A 22,045-nucleotide genomic window follows, 5' to 3' on the forward strand; every position below is an offset into this window, starting at 1 on the left:
TTACTTCAGTTTCTTAGATATACAGACTGCAAAACACTGGAAAAGGAAAAGCTAAATAAATCTGAAAAACCTTCTTGGTGGTTGGAAGTGCTTCAGATCAGAGATTCCAGTCCCTGGGACCCTCCGCCTGCTGCGCACTGGTCTGCACCAGCTCCAGCACATTCAAACCACGGCCGAGGGTCAACATGAACAAGGCACCAACGGGAGAACTGGAGAACGCGGCAAGTACGTGGCATACATAAAGGTAAGTGGCACTGATAAACTGCACAGGTGCCAGTGCCCAGCTGAGCTCAGGATCTAGACAAAACAGACAGTCCTGAGATGGAGATCCATTTCTTCGTAAGGCTTTGAGTGCATGTGGGTTTTTAAGTGCTTTTCTGAAATTAGTTATCACAAAAGACAGGCTAGCATTCTTCAAACAGTTACGATCCTTCATTCCAGTATAAAACACAGATGCAAACATGGCTTAAGACCCATGATCACTTAGGATATAATTTTAAAGTCTGTAGTAAAAATATTTTTTTATCCAAACGATAAATATTTTAAAATAAGCATTTACAAAAATAAATGGTCCGTTCCCATAAGGAAGGACATAGCTGAAATTCTGAATACATCTTGAGGCAACACAATTATTGATGAAGCTAGTTAATAAAATCTTTGGTATGAGGGTATAGTACATTAATACTCATGCACCGTTGTCTTCCTTTGGCAGATATACTGTACAGACAAGCGAAGAGGCAGCTTTTCCTTAATTTCTTGGTATGTCTTCCAAATACAGCATACAAATATTTCTAACGTGTCTTCCTATGATAATAGGAGAAAAGCCCAAGATTCTCCTGGCTCTTCCTATGACTTTCGTATCTAAAACAGAAATGAAGATGATAGGAAAAAAAGAGGAAGTGAACACAGTTAAGTTTCATTCTAGGTAATAAGCAGCATCTACAAAAAAAAAAAAAAATTAAAAAAATTACTCTAGAGCAAAGCTCATTTCCTTCAATATTGTATAGATAACTGCCAAGACAGGACAATGATGAATCCGTTAGGATTCACTGCTGCAAGTTCAGACACACGCAGAGGAGATGACCGAGTTAGGTAAGGGGGCAGCTTTACACCTGAGCACGGCTCCGGAGCCTGGAACACCACATCCAAGTCTGGTGGCCCTGTTACACATGGGGCATTGAGACACTGCATGGATACAGGAAAGAGCATCAAAAACTGGAAAAAAAGAGCCTTGGAACAAGACTTGGAGAGCTTTACCTGGTAATTTTAGCAAAAATAGACAGAGAGATAGCTTGAGGCACAAGGACCTAGAAAACATGAAATGTGAGCTGGCACAGAAAGAAGTGGCTAAGGGGCTCTGCAATCTGGTGGAAAAAGGCTTAATAAAAACGACAGGCTGGAGCTGAAACCAGCTCACATTGAGAGAAAGACACACACTTCTAAGGCTACGGCAAATTAACCGAGATCAAGGAAAGTGATGGCTTCTCTGGTTTTTGGGAATCTGTCCCTGTATGCTCTTCTGAAAATGCTTCTATTAAATGCTGATGAGTGAACCTCATGAAGGGAAGTGTCAGCAGCTAAGGAAACACACAGGTTTGGTGTTGGCCTTGATGCTCTAATGGTTCCTGTTTAGCCTTAAACCCTGACTCCACAGGTGGTCCAGCTGAGGGACTCTGATCTGGGAATGAAGGGTAAGCCCAGGCTCCCACCTCATCTGAAAAGTCCATGAACTGGTGCTACTGTAGCCTACAGCTCTGGGAAAAAAATAGCAAAGAGCATCGTGCAACCATAACTGCTGTGACCAGGGTATGAGGAGCAGAAGGCACTAAACCAAACTGGAGTTGGGATTCTGCTTCCCATCTACCGTGCGAAGACTGGCACCTCCCACAGCACCGTGCAAAGACTCCAAAGCAAACCCCACCTCTGAATCAGCTTCCCTCTCCCCCTGGCTCTCTCCCACTAGCACTGATTCACTGCTTCGCTGAAGCTGATCCGCGCGGACGCATCGACGCACTTTCTGCTGAGATCTGCCGCCCTCGGGGCAGTGCTGGGAACGTTGGATGGGAAACAGGAGCTCTGCTCCGTCGGCTGCTGCAGAGAGCCAACACCCAGAGCCACTAACAGGGGCAACGGTTGTAGCTGCTGGGGCTCAGCAAACCAAGCTACTGTCCTCTGGCCCTGGCGCTGGTCATGCTTCAACCAACTGCCAAGGGATACGCAAGCCAGAAGGTCTGGGTTTGTCTTCGTGCCTCATGACGGCTGGGAATCATGGCCCATTGCTATAGCAACAGGAGCTCGCATGACTACTGTCTTCAAAAGAGCCCCTATTTGTGGCACTCTATCCATAATTTATATCTCAGCGTGTCTGAAGCACCGTTTCTATCCTGACCTCATTAATGAATGATGACACCTTGACCCGCTCTAATAAACGAGCCCGTTGGATCAAGAGACGCGCCGCGCTCTCGACACGTGCTCAAGGAAGGCACCCAAGGGGAAGCCACTGGAGCAGTTACCTGAGTGACAGCAGTACCAGAACAAGGCCAATCCTGCAGCCACGCTAAAGCAGGCGAGGAAGAACACGGGACCTACAGGAAACAGAAAAGGAAACGCATTAAGCCAGAACAGAGCAGCGGGAGCTTAGCTCAGTTCATAAATCATCGATCGCTATTAATATGCATAATTAAGTGTATTCAAATGAAGCCAATGCAGTCACAGTTATGTATGTTCTGTAGCTAATGTACTATGAAGCACATTTACTACACTGTAATTAATTTTTACTACAGTTGCTTTGACACCGTTCGCTGTTCACCTCTGTTCCCCCAGCGATACCCTATTAAATTTAAGTGAAAACTTCCACAGATGTTTCCTTGCTCTAAAACTTTGTGCAAAACCCCCTTTAAACACTAGAGCAAAACAGTCACCAGACTACTGGGAGCTCACCACACGGTGCAGCATTTTACTCCATAAATAGCCCCCACTGGGCAAATGCACTGCCTGTTTTTTCCCCACAGATGTTCCACAAATGCCATTTTCATGACAAAAACAGGACAATCTTGTTCCTCTTTACAATTCTGCTGAAAGCTGAAATGCACAGCCACACCCCCCCCCCCCCCAAACATATCTCCCAGTGGAAACGTTTCCTTCACGTGCCTGCCTGGAATTAGGTGCAGTTGAACGCTGATGTATTGATGTTCGGTAAAACCTTTGTAATTCATACTTATCGGCAGGCAAAATCTCATAAAGATATATATCTCCTTCTTCATTATCTTGGATTCTATTGGTATTTACTGCTTCACTAGGGATATAGCTACGGTTAAACTGCACCTGTCAATTTAAGGACAAATGTACTAACAAATTAGGGCAGCTGACCATGCAGACAAGGACATGGGAAACAGCAATGGAGCAAGGACTCGGTTGCTCCTTCGGATGTAATCACAGAATCACAGAATGGTTTGGGTTGGAAGGGACCTTAAAGATTATCCAGTTCCAACCCCCCTGCCATGGGCAGGGACACCCTCCACTACACCAGGTTGCCCAAAGCCTCATCCAACCTGGCCTTGAACACTGCCAGGGATGGGGCATCCACAGCTTCTCTGGGCAACCTGGTCCAGTGCCTCACCACTCTCAGAGTGAAAAATTTCTTCCTTATACCTAACCTAAATCTCCCCTCTTTCAGTTTAAATCCATTGCCCCTTGTCCTATCACTACACACCCTTGTGAAAAGTCCCTCTCCAGCTTTCCTGTAGGCCCCTTTAAGTACTGGAAGGCTGCAACAAGGGTGGCCAGCAGGCAGACCATCTCCAGTCTGAGGCCAGCTCTTTCATCAGCACAAGGAAGAACAGAAATTATGTAATTTTCTTATTTCCAAGCACTTTCTCTGTTCTTCCTGTACTGTTATGCTGCAGTCAGCACAAGCGACGTGAAAAATCTGAACAGCAATTTGGTTCATATTCAAAGTGACAACACAAGCAAAAATATACATTGAGTTAAATCGTGTTTCTGTCCCTCGTTTCAATTTTCTCTCAGGGGAAAATGGCCAAAAAGGCATAATTCAGAGAAGGTGCTTTTATTCTCTCGTAATTGTATCCAAACTTCTAAATAAAAATATCAATTAAACGATAAAACAGTTCATTATGAATTTTGAAAATTCTTTAGCTTTCTCTCAGTTTCTTCAGATCTTCAATTCCTTTTCAAAATACCTTTTGGTGAATAAAATATTTGCCTCTAATCTGGGCAGAGGAATGGGTAAGAATTAACTTGTTTTCCTAAGGAAAATATATTTAAGTTCATCCTTGCTCATCTTCCTTTCCGTCTTTGTTTTCAAACGATTTGTACTTAAAATAGAATGCTTAAAAAAAAAAACCTGAAAAAATGTGAAAGTTTTAATAAAAAAATTATTGATGGCCTTATGCAAAATGACAACAGCAGCAGCTGAATAGAACTTACTCTTCAAGCAGTGAAGAAATCATAGGAAATAAAAAGTTTAGCTACAACAGCGTAAGTAATAATATCACTGTAAATATTGATTAAACTCTACAGTCCCTCGAATTTCCTGGCACTGGTTTCCTCAACAGCAGCTCAGTACGTTTTCCTCCATTAATTCCACTTAACTTGTGACAGTAAAGACATCATAAAACAAACTATTTGTTACATGAAATGCAAATTACATGATCAAATAAATTGCATCATAATCTGAAAAGCCGTTCTAGCCGGTGACACCGTATGCATTTATTTACCCCTGTCATTTAGCATATATGTCTCCTTGTCAGTGTCTACCTCTGTGGAATCTGTGGTTTCTAGAAACAAAAGCAACACATAAAAAGTTAGTGCTCAGCTCAAGCGAACAAATGAACATAATCAGCACATGCGAAACCGTACTCAATAACAGATTTCAGAAAAATATCCAATTTTGACATAAAATAATAACCCTTCCAAAGGTAAATCATTGCTACAGTTAAATCTGGATCTATGTTGATCAAAAGACACAGGCACATTGTCGTTTGGATGCAACTATGAACAGCTGCAGCAACACCCCTGAGCTGGGTAAGTACTAACCACACACGTAACATCACACTCGGCTCCCGAGCGTGGAAAGCAGGTGCTAATCCTTCCATAATGCCAGAAATTTCATTGTAACAAATACAAAATATTTGTGCATATATGTGCTAATCTGAAAACGCCCCTGCAATTTAGTGCATCACCATTCTTTCTGTTCTTGAGTAGATCTCTGGGCATCACGTATCTGGCAGACAAGGCGCTTGGAGCGAACTGCTTGGCACAGATTATTTATCTAAATTCTGGTTTCAGCTAGAGCCACATACCACTTCTTTTAAAGTCTGTCAGTAACGTGTGCTGACGTTTGGCACAAATCGTTTTTGCCTCTGTTTTTCTGCAAATTCAAGTAGAAAAGGAGGTTGACCTCAAGACAAGGTGCTCAGCAGTTGGCAGCAATAAAGTAGTTGGTGCTGTGGGCACGAAAACTTGCAGCTCCTTTACAGGTGCCTTTGCCATATCCATGTGGAGAGAACATTGTCTGCAGAATATGTGGGCAACACCAAAGAACACTGCTGTCACCACGAATGGCAGAGGAATGACTTTCCTTTAAGGCACCATGAATCTGCAAATCAACTTTTTCAGCCAAACCTCTTTGTGGTCAAGAGGCTTTAAAAAAAGGAGGAAAAAAAAAAAAGTGAGCGCTCCAAATTTGGCTGTCAATAGGAAAGAATTTGAAACTGTCTGGTTTCAACTGACTTCCTTCTTCTAGGTGACAACCTGGAGCTAGGTGGAGTGCCTTGGAAAACTGCCCTGTACACCACGTCAGCAAAGGGGACCTGCTGCCAGCCAACATCAGACGGTGAGCATCCGTGCCCCGTGCCAGGTACCTGCCTCTCCGTGGGTGACAGGGCATGATGGTCAAGCAGAACAGAAACATCTGAAGCACTTCACTGCAAAGCTCCAGAGTCACTGAAGCAGGAGGCATTGCTGCAAAGCCTCCGCGGCACGCGCGACACCCACGGCAATCTTGCACAGCCTGCCCGTTTTGAGGGATGTCCTCCCTGCGCACGCTGGCTAGGAAACCCTCACGCTTCACAGTGGAGCAGAGTCAAATCTCTGCACTTTCGTCAGGCTCTCGCTGTGCGGGACTGATCTGACCCTTTATATTTCTAGTCTATGCCAGCATTAAGAGAAATAACATTTTCCAAGTCCCTTGGAAGCTGCGAGGCTGCCCGTGCCGTGTGCCCTGCCCACCCTCTGGTGGGAACTCGGAGACATTGCCAAAAGTTCCACTTGTGATATTTGTACTCAAGGCAAAGAAATTTTCTTCTAGCACAGATTTTAAAGTTGTTTAAAAAATGAAAATTAAATCTCTGAAAGGATTTCCTCCGTCGAAAACATTTCACGCATGTACAGTTGCATGTAATCTATTACAGAACTCTGCCCTGGCCACAGCTCAGTGTCCTCACCAACGATTCTCCAGTTTGTAATGCTGCTTGTTTCAGTTCAATCTGCCTTTAGAACAAAGTCCCCATGTTAGGGATTCCCTTCCTCCTCACATTTACAAATTCTAGCGTCAATTCTGTAAATGCTCTGCACTAAATTCAACCAATTTGACAACTACTGCTGTGAGTAACATTTGAGTAAATAAGAATTGTGTGTGTTAGAGGTCAAAAGGATAATAATGCCTTTAATATTCAAAATGTTCAAGTTCACTTAAATGAGAAATAACCCCTCATATTGAAAAGGGAGCTTTTCCTGAAGAAGAAAATAGCGGTTTTAGCTTAAGATGCTGCACAGATGTTTATGGACCATTCGGTCCAGTACACAGACATTTGTTTTAGTTACAGAACTCATAAGAAGCAGTAAACACATTAACACAATTATCTCATTATTCCCTTCTCTGGTCAATATAAGGAAACTGCAGAATCTCACCATGTAGCAGTATTTTAACTCAGTTATTTAAATTATTCTCACCGTTCTAAGGATGGTAACATAAGAAAGTGTACCAAGATTTAGAGAATTTAATGACTTACGATGGTTGCTGGAGTCCCTTTGCATAATGCAACAGCAACAAAACAGTTTTAGGGCACCACAAACAGCTCTGTTCTTTCTGTGAAGCACTTTTAGCACTTCTGGTACTTGTTGGGCACAGTCTGAACATGAGAAGCCCTAACCCTGCCTGCTCACACGGCTCCCCGAGTAAAAGCTCTCGGAAATAACCACATAAAGTGCAAGGACGAGCATGTCTGTGCTCTAGTTAAAAGTGAAAACATCACGCAGACACCCTGTGCAAGCTTCCTTTCAGCTGGTTTGTCCAGGCAAGACACAGGGCAGCATGAGAGTTTATCTTCACAACTTCCAACTGGAGTTCTACGTATTTCTGGCACCCAGCTGAGCTCAGACCATCCACGCGGGGCGTAGCCAGGCCTTGGCCACTGTGCACACATGTTAAGACACGTTCTCAGAAATGGCTTGTGGAAGGTAAGTGTTACTGACAGAGCTTAAACTCTTAAATCATCAATACACTCTTGAAATTGTATTCTTATTCACTAAGACTTCTTAAGTTGCTCTTTATCAATAGCTGCCTTCCGGTCAGCCTGGCAGAAAAACCTGTTGCTCTTGAGCTCAACCCAAGTAAAACTGATTGATCCAAGACTATCTGATTTAAGAGCCTGTTCCCTGAAAGGGCATGACTTCTGCAAGGTGAAGATCAGATGGAAAGCACTGCCCTAAAGCTGCTGTGAGGCTGAATCAATAGGGATTGATGGTCATCCCAGATTCTGAGGCAGGGATGGGCACAGACTTGCCCAGTCCAAGAGGGTTCAGGTATGGGATATGAAGACCTGGGGTAACTTTGCAGCTTCCCTGTGCAGGCAGGAAAATGGTGCAGTCTTCCACTGGTACGTATTCGTGCCAGGTAGATACAGGCTTTTCCTTCAAAATGAAAGGCAAAACGAAGCCAGACAATGCAGTATCCTCAAAGGTAATTACAATTTTGCATGCTATTTTCACTCCAGAAATAAAAGAGGTCTATTTGTGGTTTTTTTTTTTCAATCCTATGGATGTAATGGTTTGAATATCACTGGAGTTTGACCCACATGTCTAAAATTTCCCTGGGTACCGACATGTGGAGTTTCTTACAACTAGCAATCAATTAACCTGTGAAGCATTAGTGCTGTTAGATACTTGGGCATTCCTTAGACTGCTGTATCTTCGCAGTTTCCTTAACGTAAACGTGGAGCTTTCCCTCAAGCTCCTCAAGTCACCTCAGTACGCGGGATAACACACAGCAAGCGTTATCCCAGGTCTGCAAGTCAGGCTTGATGATTTCCTTAAAGAACTGAGTTCCTTTGCAGTCCAGAATCAAATCTGATGGAGCCTCAGTCCTTCCGAAGCACGTACACGTCTATTTGAGAGGCAGCTTTACGGACAGTAAAGCACATCAGTCAGGCCTGCCAGCTGCACAAAACAGGTCCCAAGTGATTAATATCACAGTTCATCATTGCAAGGGCCTGTGAACGTTCTCTTCAGATTAAACTAGACACAGCTAGGAGATTTATGGTTTGAGGGAAAGCCAAGCTTCTGGGACACCAGAGTATTGAGCTTAACAAATCGGAGGTTTGTAATGTTCTTACATGCTACAAGTCAGAATAGACACAGAGGGAATAAACAAGTCATTAAGAGGCAATGGTTACGAAAAGAGAAACTGAACTTCATATAAGTTCTATCACTGTCTTACATGAATATGTTTTAAAGACATATTTCATATTTCAAAACAATCAAAGAGTTGTAGACTGCCCACACTCGTCAACAAATAACAAGAACTATGCAGTTAAATCCCCTTATGGCTTTTGGAAAATTCCAGTCAGAAGGAATTAATGCATACCCCAAAATTTATTTAAATGACCTAGACCTCATCTGAATAAGGTTTTGTAACACAGTGATGAGGAAATCTACAACTCAATCAACTTACTCAAGATTTTCCTGCTTGGCAGGTCATTATACAGCTGTTCAGCATTGATCTGTAGAGCTCTGTAAAACTCCTGACAGTGTCTCTCTCCTTTCTTTTGAAGGTGCTTTATCAGATCTGACAGCCTGGTATGGAGTGATGCCTTTGGATTCCTGAACTGTAAGAGAAAAGTACTCATCAGAAGAGCGACTACAACAGCTGGAGATCAATTTTACATCACTTTCCTGCCAGGGAGTGAAGATAAGGAGTTTGTTTTGTATTTTCTATAAGAATGGGCCAAAAAACTGAGGGGAACCCGAAATGGACATGAATTGAACAACAGTCTTCAAGACACTGAGCTCCATCTGGTCAGCACTGCTGGATGGAAAGCCTATTGCCTTCTGTCATTCTTTTTTCTGTCTTGATAGTGATAGCTACTCTGTGTTTGATGTTTTCTCTGCACTTAAACTCACACGGCATTTGCTATTCCACAATTTGATTCTGACAGCCATTGACAGAAAATATCAACAAGTCTTACAACAAAGTTTCATGTTTTCAAGTTTTCCCTCAGTTGCCCAGTAATGATCAGCTCAAAAGGTACTTTACACTGCTTATATTCGTCCCGATGTCCCAGTGCTCATCATCCCAAGATTACATGTTTCATTGTTTCTCACACAATTAACTGCTGTGCACCCAGTGCACCATGCACAAACTCTCATTATTCAGGCAACGTGGCAAGCAATTGCAGAAGAAGGTATCTGTTATCTGTACTCCAAAAAACATGAGGAGACCTTACAAAGAGAAGGAGAACCCGTACCTAGCCTTACTCGCATGAAACTGATTTCGGCTTATTTGGAAAACATCCAAAGCCATTCTCAGCAAACCCTTACACTTCAGACAGCACAGCAGGTGACATTTGTAGTACACTTAGGATCAATTCCCTCTCTAGGGGAACAGGAATGCAACGTACCTTATACAACACTCCTTATTCTGACAACATCCCCCCAGGTCTACTGGATATAGCTGAGGCTGTAGGCTTCCTAAACGCTCAATGGAGTTGATGGAAACTTGCCTGGACTTAAGAAAAAGCAGTTCATTTCTGTCTTGTAAGTGCAGAAGTCACAAATTATGTTTCCCAGATTCTTTATGCATTTATTTTGAAGCTCCTGAGGGAACGAGATGGTCTTTAACTGTGCATGCCACAAGTGAGCGGCCAGACCAGCTCAGCTGATGATGGAGCACTGCCCTGCACCACCAAAACACTATTTGCCCCCATGGAGTTTGGCTATGACACAATCAGACCTATTTTTCCTAAAGTTAAAATACTGACATGCCAAAACTCGGGAGCCTTGTGCAGCCAGTGAAGCCAGCAGAGGGCAAGTACAAACCGTCGTAAGTAGGATCTGGGAAGCTTTTAACTGACTGTAACTTTCACTCTGCACAAGTTTAAAAGATCTTTCTCCCTAAAAACAGCTAGCTGTTTTTGAAAGCTTCATGCCAGGTGGGCAGCCTTCCTCTGTACACAGCGGCACTACTGAGGATGTTACTAATGCCATCTACTTCCCACAGCTCCCACACTCATAGCTGGGCCCAATGCCCTCCTTCTCTGACAATACTCAGAGTTATTAATCATGTTAATCACTAAGTAAAACTGATTAAGCCAATACAGACGATTTTGTGGACACCTCTGTGTGCAGCACAGATCACCTGACATGACACTCCACTCTGACCCCCGCGAGGAGGCTGGCACGCCGGGCACTGGGTCACAGGACGGGTGCAGCCCTGCCCGCAGAGCAGTTCCAGCAATGCACGCTTCTGCACGCACGGCGGCAGGGAGCGCGGCGTTGAGCTGGGGCTGAAGAGTGCCCTCTCACAACCACTTGGCACAGGGAACCTGCCAGCCCTGTGACCTCTCTGATACGAGATCCCAGACACAACCGGGCAGCAAAGTAAGAGGTGAGGAAGACTGGCTGCATATGGCAGCAAGAGTCAGGCTGGGAAGGGGGCAGCTGAGCTACTGACGCACAAAAACAATGCCACATTCAGAGACACAGTAAAATTCACCAAATTACCTTTTCTGCTTCTGCATCGGTAAGGATTTGGGGGTAGACTCTGTTAAGCTGAAGAATAATTTTATCAACCACTTGCTCATTTAGCCGGGTATTGCTTGTCAGAAAACACGTGTCGTGTTGCAGCCGATGACAATACGACTGATCTAGAGACAAAATAACACAAAGAACAAACCACAGCGGTTAATTAGCAAGCCATTTTTAAATTCTCTAAATTTCACTTTCCTGACAGTGCTTAAATAGCTAAAATACAATTACCACCATCATGTAATTTTAGAAAGCTGAACTACCTATTAGGAAAACACCACATAGCCACGTGCTTTCAAAGATCCATCCACTTAAAATCACACACATCTGATCTCCTGGCTGGTCACTCCTGCTGTCTCTCTCTTTCCAAAGGGAATTTTTTAGATGTCAAGCACTGATGGGTATTTAATCAAATACAGTCCTAAAGTTATTAAATCACTGAAGATAATTTTTTTATCATTTATTAAGTCAGATTATGGAGTTTAAAACTAATGTGGTTTATAATTTTTTTGATGTAAACGCGTAATTCATAGAGAGAGGTTCCCTCTGATGTAGAACAGTAAAAGGACATAAATTTGGCTTCAAATGAAGTACAGCACTGGCACACAGCACAGGGCTGGCCTTTGCCTGCTGCTTAGCACTTGAGGACTGCAGCACAGCGTGGGGTGGGATGGGATGGGATGCAGAGAAGCTCGCACAGCCAGGCAGAGCCCGGAGCTGACCGAGCTGGAGTGATTTGGCCCTAACTTCACCCAATTCTCCAAGGGTTTATTGGTGCCTTTTGTCTAACGGGAGACTTCAGCAACTTGCTCAGCAGAAACTGCCCAGACTGAAACAGAACTGGAACATCAGGAACAGCATCTCTGCCAAAGAGCCATGGAAGTTTTAGGGAAGGACTTCTATCTTCACTTCACGTGGAGTGAGGAGAAACAACATCCAAAACCAGTATGTTTTTACCCTGAAAGTACACTCAAATATCAATACAAATAAAATACATTTCCTTCTGTCAACTCAAACCTCTGCAAACACACAAACCCAGACTTGCTGTTGTTTTAGGCACTGTTTCCAATTTGAAAGCGCAGTTTTCTCTATAGCTGCTCATCTACAGTCTCTAAATTAAGACACAGGCACAGGCTGGTTTCATGGGTTACTGTGCCCTTATCAGATTTAGAAAAAGAATGTCTATGACCAAGTCTGAAATAAGTGTCAAAATGTCAGCACAGCACTTTATAACCAAGCAGCACAGAAAACAAAACCAAAACACTGCCACCCCTGCCACCCCCCCAGCACATGCCCCCTTTAAAGCAAAACACAGAGGTTTTATGATATTTTGGCTACCAGAAAATATATAACCATCAGTCCTTCGTGCCCCGCGATTTAGAGAAGATAAAGGAATGAAGGAAAAGAGCCAGAAAACTATGGCACAATGCACTACACGTACTCACAGCCCTTGCCCTTTCTGTACCATGTCCTTTTGCTGTATCTAATGGCACTTACAGGGAGGGGCTCAGGAAAACCTCCCAGCGTGACCATCGTGCACCAGTAACTTCTCCAGTGCCAGTCTCACTCCTATTTAAACAAGAACACTCAGCTATTAATACTGCGTGCACAGAGCTGCAATTCTACAGGCACAACAGGATTTCAGTTACATTCCTACTTTTCATACAAACACCATATTGCTCCCACGTGTTCCTAACAGCTCTTCCACAGCTCGCTCTCAGGCAGCTTCTCAGTGTACTGTCAGAAACATGCTGCCCTGACATACTTGCTGTGCAATTCCCTTTTGTTGCAAGAAGTTCCATGTTATCTGATTCACGGCTGAGATCAAACTTCTCCTCTTCAACTCAACTCACTGGCATGCACGAAAGGCTGAGACGAGGACCAGGAGGCTGTGAAGTTGTGTCTGTTCACTTTTTGGGGAATGATGCGCCACGGCGCAGCTTCCTCCTCTGCCTTCTGCCTCAGCTACATGATTTGTAGTGACTCTCAGTGTCACCAACAACCCTACACTTTCTTCGAACTTCCAAAAAAACATGCATTAAACCAGGGTCTTACAGCTGGCAGAGCGATTAAACTTCAAACAGCGCTGTGACATTCAACCGACAAACCACAGCAAGTGCTAAAAGCACGACAAGGATCTGGCACAACGAGTATATAAAATGAAATAAAAGCTGGCTCAAGTGTCATCCCCTCCCCTGCTTCTTGCTCTGTTGCTGCCTTGTCGTTACCAATCCCTGCACAGGCAGCACACAGAAGAATATTAGCAGCAATTACAACAATGAAGTTGACTGCAACCAACTGAAGATGGCTTTTAAGTCAAGCTCATTTTCCGTACTCCACGTCCGTACGGTACTTTTCCTTTACACACACTCATTAAACCATCACCAGTCTTCCAAAGGCTTTTTGCTGCCACCTGAAACCTGTGTGCTGGTGCACCGTAGATTCTATTACGGGGCACAAGCCTCTCTGAGATTTCCAGGACGGCTATGTTTTCTTCCCATCTACGCCAAAAGGCAGAAGAGAACGAGATGATGCTCTTGGCCTCCCTGGGTACTGCTAAACTGTGCCTGCCAAGGACAGGTCTGGAAAGCTCAGGCATCTGCGAGATGCTTCTCCCATCCTATGGGATGCTCCATTTTTAAGAAGCACCCATGAAGCAGCCTGCTTCCTCCCCTTTCCCACAGAGACATTTCACCTGCCCCCACCCTTCACCACCTCCAAATTACTTCTGTTCAGTACCTAGAACGGGGTGCAAGGTTTAAAATTTCCCAAAGAGTGGTTATCAAGCTTGACACTAACTCAATAAAAGCAGAGTAGAAAGTAACTCCCAGTATCTCACCTCTCTCTTCTGAAATCTTTTGACTGTCCACTAACTATGAGAAATCTCTGCCCAAGCCACACAAGGAACTGCCTTCAGGCTCCTGGTAGACCAGAGAAGTGAAACTTCCCACCCACTCCACCCATCAGTGCAGAATCGTGCTTCAGCTACTACATTTAAAGAAAACAAACCAAAAAAGCCCCACCAATCCTAGCAGCTGGAACGTGGCACCCTGCTTTGGAGCGATAAGGGTATCTGGAAAGCACACGTGTGCATTTGAAGCTACCATATGATGCTCCTGGGCCCAGCTTGCCCAGGAGTCCTGGCAGCTTTGTTATGGCATGGACTTGCTCCGATGCACTGCCAGTCATGGCCCAGTTAGGGGTGTACAAACACGACTGTGCTGTGAAGTTTTATCATGACTGCTCACAAGCAGCATCTTTTTAATACTGAACATGCCCACTGTCCACATTTCAAATTAAGAGAAACCCCAAACCAGGTAACTTCACAACTGCAGCAAGGCTACTGATGTGCTGTCAGGTCTTAAGAACTTAGGGAGCAGTTGTTTGGGATACTTGGCGTATCCACCTTTTATCTCACTAGCTCAAAGAGACAACAGTTATTGCAAGGAAAATTTAACATCTTTACGCTAAAAAGGCTTTGTTTTTAAGCAGGAGTCACCCCAGCATTAGAAGGACAGTTGTGCTGCTAGCAAGTACTTACCTAGAAAGTCCAGAGCAGCAAAACTGGGAGACCAGGTCAATTAACCACAGCTAACAGCACTGGCATGGCATTGCCAGGCATTTTAATGCCCTCAGACTGCACGAGGACGGCATCCAACTCTGACTTTGAAATTTGATATTACTGCAGTTACACCTTCTGCTCCACTGGAACATCAATCTAACGGAGCTTAATCCTGTCCATGGGTGTTGCGCCCAGCTGCAGGTGTGCTCAGGCATGCAGCTGCAGCACTCAGGCATGCAGGCTTCGACACAGCTGGAGGGCTGGCAGTGGGCTGAGCTCAGCCTCACTGCAGAGGGGCAGCAAATACAGCTGGGACTGGATACCACGTCACTGAAGCTGACCAAAGGTATTTTCCTTACTCAGAGGAAATGTAAGCTTGTCAAAGTGACAGACAGGAAACCCGGGAACTGTCTTTGACAGCTGAAAAGAAAACAAGACTAATAATTCCATGTTATTGACTTAGAATGACTACAAGCTCACGACACATTATACACGACCACTTTTTCCTCTTACCCAAAGCACAAGAGGCCTCTTGGCACATGGCATACACATGCCATGCCAACACCCACAGCCTGCACCCAACCACACACACGGAAGGAACGGAAGTACACGAATAATTAAGGGATATCACAGAAGAGCAAGACACTACCAGTTATTTGTAGCCAGCAGCTCCTCAAACAGAGACTAAAATACATCAAACCAGTGATGATAAATGCAGAAGCAGCAAAGGACACTAACAAAGCATTCCTTGTTTCTCACCTGCAGGTAAAATCACTCTCATTGCAACCCTTCATAAAATGACACATCTCTACTCTTCCTTCCAAATGGGCAACTGGGTTTCTGGCAAGAGCTGCAGAATGACCCAGCCGTTACACTTAGTGCTGGCGGTTTAAGGCTGCTGGAATCTGTTCTGCTCTTGGAATTAACAACACTCACAAAAAACCTGATTGCACGTGACCGTCATGTGCCAGACTGCCTTCTACAGCACCTGCAGGAAAAACACGAAGGGTGGCAGAGCCAACCTTCCCCAAGCTCTTCCTAAATTAATGGCAGAGTGTGCTCACAGAGAGTTTTTCAGAGACAGCTCCTAACCTGGGCCCCAGCATGGCAGGCCTTGGCAGCAGCCAGGACGTCGGACAAGTGCTGTGGCACTGGCAGTTTTGCTCCATACGCCTGCAGTGTGGTGCCCGGTCCCTGGAAGGTGTCACTGGCCACTGGCACAACGCACTGATAACACAAAACATAACTTTCAGGTTATAGTGGCTGCCAAAACCCCCTTTTGTTTGTATGGGTAATTTGGATTCTGCTTAATTATTCTTACCATAGAAGACCGCATGTTGTTTCCTATACGAGGAATATAAAATGAGATTTTGTCTCTGGCATCTGCATTGCCACCTCATGTTTATCACAGCATATAAATAAATCCAGCTGCATTTCAAATTCGGAGACTGCCATCAGCTCCTCCTGGCTACACGTTAACTACTCCCATCCACGCCTGGGCCCCACAAGCATCAATGCTGCCAACCACCTTCAATCAGGCAGGGAGATCTTTCCAGCTAATAACTCCACGGATATTTACGTACCGGCTCTTGACACCACTGTATCTTTATTAGGGTTTCATCTTTGGTTTGTTTTTCCCCTTAAGAGCCTCCTTCAGTTTACCGAGCAAACAGACAGGGTCATCACGAGCCGACAAATTTGAGTGCAACAGACACCAAACCTGACACATCCCTCTGACCTTCTCCGTAACAACACACGTCATTTGCAAACCCCCGCTCCAGAAACCTCGATGCTGCGCAGCGCCAACAAAAGCTGCAAATTCCTGTAAAACCCCGGGACGGCTTTATGACGGCAAACCCCAAACCCGCGGGCTCCCGGCCGGCCGTTCGTGCCCGCGCCTCGGGAACGAGCGGGAACCCTTCCTCTGAACGAGCCGTCGGTTTCACGCCAATTCCGGGTTCGGCGCGGCCCCGCACCGGGAGCGGATGTCTCCTCGCTGCCGCACGCCGCGACGCGAACCCCGGCACGGCGCCGCGGGGCACGCACGCCCCCACCGCGGGCTGCCGAGCCCCGAACCGGCTCCCGCCGCCCCGCGGCGCTGCCCGGAGCCGGCGCTGGGCCGGCGGCGGCACGGCCGGGCGGCGCCCGCTCCGCACCTCCGGCGCTTCCGCGCTCCCGCCGCCCACGGGCGCGCCGCCGGGACCCGCGGGCGCGCTCCCGCCGCCCGCGCCGCCGAACCCGCCCCCGCAGCCGCCGCGCTGCCCGGGTACGGGGCGCCGAAGGCACCACAACACCGCGAAACGCGCGGCACCGCCCCGCCGCCGCCGGCCGCAGCCCCCCGCAGCGGCCGCCTCCGGGCCCCGCCGGAGCCCGCGCCCTCCCCGCCGCCTCCGGGCGCTCGCCGCCGCGCACTCACCGGCCATGGCGGGCCCTGCCCGGCCCGGCGGGCTGCGGGCCTCACTGCCGGGGATGGCGGCGGCGCCGGGGCGGTGCGGCGCGGTCTGCCGGGGCGGCGCCTGCCGGGCGCGGGGGCGGGAGGGGACGCGGAGCGCCCGGGGCTGCGGCCGGTGCGCCGGCGGCGTTCGGCGGGTCCCGCATCGCCGCGGCAGCCCGGGGGGCAGAGCGCGTCCCCCCGGAGCGAACGCGCGTGCCTGGCGCTGCGCGGGGCCGGGTGCGCGGCGCTCGGGTCGGAGCAGTTAATTGCGTAATTAGCGCTGCCGCGGTTTGCTTTCCCGCAGGCAATTTAACCGTTTCGAGTGCCAAGTCTCCGTTTTCATCGTATCCCCGCGCGCTTCCCGTTTCCCTCGTGCCGCGGCACTGCGCGGGTGCGCGAACGCCCCTGCGGGGCGTCGGGCGGGTCGGGCGGTTACTCGGGTCCGAGGAGCAGCGACAGCGTCTCTCGATCAAGGAAAAGCCTGCAGTGAAGCGTCTAATTAATTATTGGGATATATTAACTTCGTGAGGGAAGAAGCAGGAGGAAATTTGGAGAGGGACTTTTAAAAAAAAAAAAATGGAGAGGGACTTTTTACAAGGGCGTGTAGTGACAGGACACGGGGCAATGGCTTTAAACTGAAAGAGGGGAGATTTAGGTTAGATATAAGGAAGAAATTCTTCCCTCTGAGGGTGGTGAGGCACTGGCACAGGTTGCCCAGAGAAGCTGTGGCTGCCCCATCCCTGGCAGTGTTCCAGGCCAGGTTGGATGAGGCTTTGGGCAACCTGGTGTAGTGGAGGGTGTCCCTGCCCATGGCAGGGGGGTTGGAACTGGATGATCTTTGAGGTCCCTTCCAACCCAAACCATTCTGTGATTCTGTGAAATCTGCGCATTTTAAGAACTCCCATTAGCACAAAATTTCATCAGCATTTAATTACCCAGCGAGGTTGGAGGACAATATGCCTTCCTAGCATAAATGCTGCAGGGGCGTGAGGCTGAACCTCAGCTTTGCAAATTGTGATAAAGAGATATGTTATTTAGGACTGCAGATTTTATTTTATTTTTTACTGTGAAATCTGGTATTTTTATAATGTATTGGAAAAAATGGATTTCTAGCCTGGCAAAGACACAGGGCGATTTGTAATTATGACTTGTGCTGAAACCATGAAGAAAATATTCATGTTGAAGAGGGACAGAAATCTTCCAGAGGAATTAAAATCACGGTAGACAAAGCTGCCTCTGGGCTGCATGAAATGCTTCAACCACACAACTGCCCTCGCACAGACACCTCTTACTAAAACAGTTTGCTTCTCTTAAGCAGCGAGTCACTGAGCACACCCGGAAACCAAACCCTTGTGTGGGTGACCACTGGTCCACTGCATCCTGAAAGGTTTGCCTTGTTCCATCGTAACCCAAACGTGCGGAAAATCTGTATCAATATACCAGGACCGGTTAAACAGAGAGATAATAAACCATACGGCCTCTTGGTGGGAGTGGTGCGGTGTCTTGGGAATGTGTAGCACCAAAGCTGGAAGTCAGCGTGTCCCGACTGATAGGCTGGGACTTCTGGAGCCTAGAGGGTAGGCACGAGTTGCCACATGGGAGGGAAAAAAGGATTTAGCAAGGACTTGACATTGAGCTGGGATACATGCTGCACGCCCTCCTGTGAGGGACAGCTCCAGCCAGCCTGCGAGGTAGAAAAAATGAAAAAAAAAAAAGGGAATTTGCTGGAAGTTACCAAGTGCTGCCACTTTGTGGTCTCGCAGAGGGAATGCCATACCCAGCAGAGCCCCGGAGAGGGTGCGTGGGGCGTACGGCGTGTTCCGAGCGTGTCCCGGGCCAGGATGCCGGCTGGCAGGGCGAGCCGTGCCGCCCGGACGCTTGCTGCCGGCTCGTTTCTTTCTCTGATGCTCTCGCCTTTGTTTTCAGTGCCTGGCCTTCCCCGCCAGGGTGCAATTTCTAGCCTGGCCCAGCTCACCAAGGAGAGCGGCCTCCCGCCCCGGTGCCACACCATGTGCCCTCGCGCTCCCGGCAGGGACCTTCCTGGGGAGCACGGCCAGGCCCAACTATAGGCACCTCCATCAACAACTGAGATACCTAAATCCCCACGTTTACCCTTGAAAATGTTGGTCTATACCTCCGTACTACAAACACAAGCAGCTTCTTTATCTCTAGAAAGCGTTAAGAACATGGAAAAAAAAAATCTCATTGAAATAGTTTTGGTATTATCAAATGCTGTGACATTTATGGTGCATGTCCTCGGGAAGATGAATAGAATACAAACATCCTGAGTTTATTCCATTTATCCTCAGGAATCCAGATCTTCTGAACAGCATGAAAATATAAATTATTATTGTACATGGAGATCTCGATCATGCCTGTATCAGAGTGATTTTTGGCCATGTATTGTAGAAACAGAAACAGGCACCTTGTGGAAAGGAAACTGGCATTTTATAATTCCTTTCATCGTACATTTTTGATATCGTACATTATTCATATGTCTATTAAAATATTACAGCAAAAGGTGTTCCCTAGTACTAAAGGCAGTGGTAGTATCCCGTGCTCAGGATTTGTTTTAATGATCATTTTATACCATTGTGGATTCTCTGCATTTGTGCTCTGCTAAAAAGTTTCCCTGGAATTGCTACCAGAATCTTAACCACAAACCTGAAAACCTGTTCATCTTACTGTGACATAGACTGAAATCTCTCAACACAAATCTTAAACATTTTTAGGAGACTCTGTTTCCCAGCACCGCGAGTGAAATGGAAGTGAAAATCAATCATTCAGGAGTGCTGCGGTGCACAGTGCCACATTGCCTGGAGATATTTTTGTCCTATAGACTCAGATAATGATACAAGAATTGAGGGTTAAATATATCTCCTCCTCCTGCTCCTCATGCCCATGGCACGCAGGACTTCTGCAACCCTATCGCTGTTAGGCTTGCCCTGCAAAGACAGGTCCCTGCGGAGCCCCACGGCCACGGCAGCGGAGACGGATGCCCATCCGCACGCAGGGGGCACGTCCGTGGGGAGGAACGTACTCGGCAGGAGCTGGGCCACCACATCCCCTCCCATGGGACAATCCGTGACATTGGAAGGGCACAGCCGGATAGGGAAGGCACATGCTTGGCACCGGCAACAGCGATGAGCCGCACGCAAGCAGCACTCCGACAGCCTTCCCGCCGTCCGAGGAACGCCGGTGTTGGCACCGCGGTCTGCCCAAAGCCCTGGCTTCCTGCCGACGGCAGCCGTGCCGCACCGGCAGAGCCCGGCTCGCTTCCGAAACTCTGTGATTCGTTCAGATCTCCTCATCTAGTGGCTAAGCTAAGTGACGTGCCCAGCAATGTTTTATTTTCCAGCAGATGTACTTCCTGGTGAGCTGATTGCAAAAGCTGTTGCTCTTTCCCCCTCTGCTAAACTGACTGATTTGTTTATTTGAGTGAATTACTTGATTTTCTAAATATTGCCCTTGTCCTGGCAACATCGGCATGTACTGCCTTCTTGTTTTACCTGTTAATTGTTAAATCACAGTATGGTTTCTTATTTTCCCACAGCTGAAGAGGACTGGATCTCTTTAGGAAGAAATTAGATCCAGATAGCGCAGGCAGTTCCTTTAACAGAGTCTTCCTTTGTGTTTGAGAAAACACAAGGAAATATTTCTTAAAAGCTCAGATTACACACTAAGCTCCCTGCAGCAAGTTTTAGATAATCATTTATAAAAACAGACTCTAAGAAGGAAAAAAAAAACGGACAGCAGCGACCGGCTGGCCACTGCCGTCAGCGCCGCGGCCCCTCCTGGCTCCGCACTTCTGTTCCTGCAGATTTGGACTTTTCAGAGCGGTCGCTTTGCCCAAGTTTCTCATTACAAATATGCACTTACATGTCTTGTAGAGCATCATCCATAGGTTTCAGAGGTTTGCGCTGAGCCCGGCTATACGTGCGGCGGCGGGGCAGCCCCAGTTCCGTCCTCCTTGCCCGGATGAGCAGAGGTCACTGGCGAGTGAGAGAAGTGAAAGTAAACTGGGAAGGAGCTGGTCCTGCTGCGCGCCGCCGGCCGAGGCCCCGTCACGGCTGCTGGGAGCGCAGATCCCGCAGTGCAGACCTGGGGCTGCTCCCGGGAGCCCGCGGCAGTCGCTGCAGATTTTAGGGATGTGGAATCAGCTCTGAAAGCCAACATGTTTGCTTACTTAGAGTTATGTGATTTATTATGGGTTTTTGGTGTGTGCAAATAATTCCCAGGATTGCTTTGCGTATAGAATGGGTAATTTTCCAGATTTATTTATACAGTCATAGTACTATTATCAGTGTAATCACTTTGTATTTCTTCGTTGGTTAGAAAGAGATGAAGAAAGACAATTCTCTGACTCCAAACACAAAGGCAGAAGCTCTGCTGCAAGTTCTCAGCTCTTTCTTCCCGACCAGCTAAGCCAAACTGTTAGATGTGAACAGAACTGACTTGGGTGAAATCATAGCCTGGAGCATCCACAGGTCTGGAAATCCCTGGTCAGTTTTAACTTCTTGTATTTGTTACATGAGTGAATTACACCCACCCCAATTCTGCTGTATGACACCCTATCCTTGGAAATTCTGACCGCGTTAGTAAAACAAGGAGATGATGCAGATAATGGAAAAATTGAGTACCTGGTGTTCCTGGCACAATGGAAAAATCAGCATATAGGATGAGCCCTCGTGTACCGATCACAAATCATCTTGAGAAATATTACGGAAGTTACTGTGCTGGCTGTTAGGTTGTGTATGGGATAATGAATATCCAGCTTCATGTACATGTTCAAAACCACAGTTAGCTCAATATCTGATCCCTTGTAAAGTACCAATCAAATTACACAGATGAGAAAAAATACTCGACTTTTTTTTTTTTTTTCCTAAAAAACCCAAAACATTGAAATTCTTTGAAGGCAGGAAGCAAACAAAACCATTTGGGCATCCTTCTCGTAAAATAGATGTACAAATAAACAGCTGACAGATTTGGTGAACTGACATTCAGCA

At 46.7% G+C, this 22,045-nt stretch overlaps 1 protein-coding gene across 6 annotated transcripts; it reads right to left on the reverse strand.

Moving 5' to 3' along the window:
• Positions 1-298: 298 nt before the first annotated feature.
• CARD19 (caspase recruitment domain family member 19) lies at positions 299-21,025 on the reverse strand. Of its 6 annotated transcripts, none has more exons than XM_086619324.1 (6): positions 20,919-21,025; positions 11,020-11,162; positions 8,972-9,125; positions 4,737-4,796; positions 2,514-2,585; positions 299-861 (listed from the first exon to the last, which is right to left on the reverse strand). In XM_086619324.1, the coding sequence occupies exons 1-6, from the start codon at positions 20,935-20,937 to the stop codon at positions 749-751; spliced, it is 561 nt and encodes a 186-aa protein (XP_086475450.1). In that variant the 5' UTR covers positions 20,938-21,025; the 3' UTR covers positions 299-748. The 6 variants fall into 6 exon arrangements, with proteins under 6 accessions (XP_086475450.1, XP_086475452.1, XP_086475449.1 ...); XM_086619326.1 differs by lacking the exon at positions 20,919-21,025 and adding an exon at positions 17,022-17,053; XM_086619323.1 differs by lacking the exon at positions 20,919-21,025 and adding an exon at positions 15,365-16,335.
• Between the last annotated feature and the right edge of the window lie 1,020 nt (positions 21,026-22,045).

Source organism: Tauraco erythrolophus, chromosome 12 (genome assembly GCF_009769465.1).
Source record: "Tauraco erythrolophus isolate bTauEry1 chromosome 12, bTauEry1.pri, whole genome shotgun sequence".
Classification (NCBI taxonomy): domain Eukaryota; kingdom Metazoa; phylum Chordata; class Aves; order Musophagiformes; family Musophagidae; genus Tauraco; species Tauraco erythrolophus.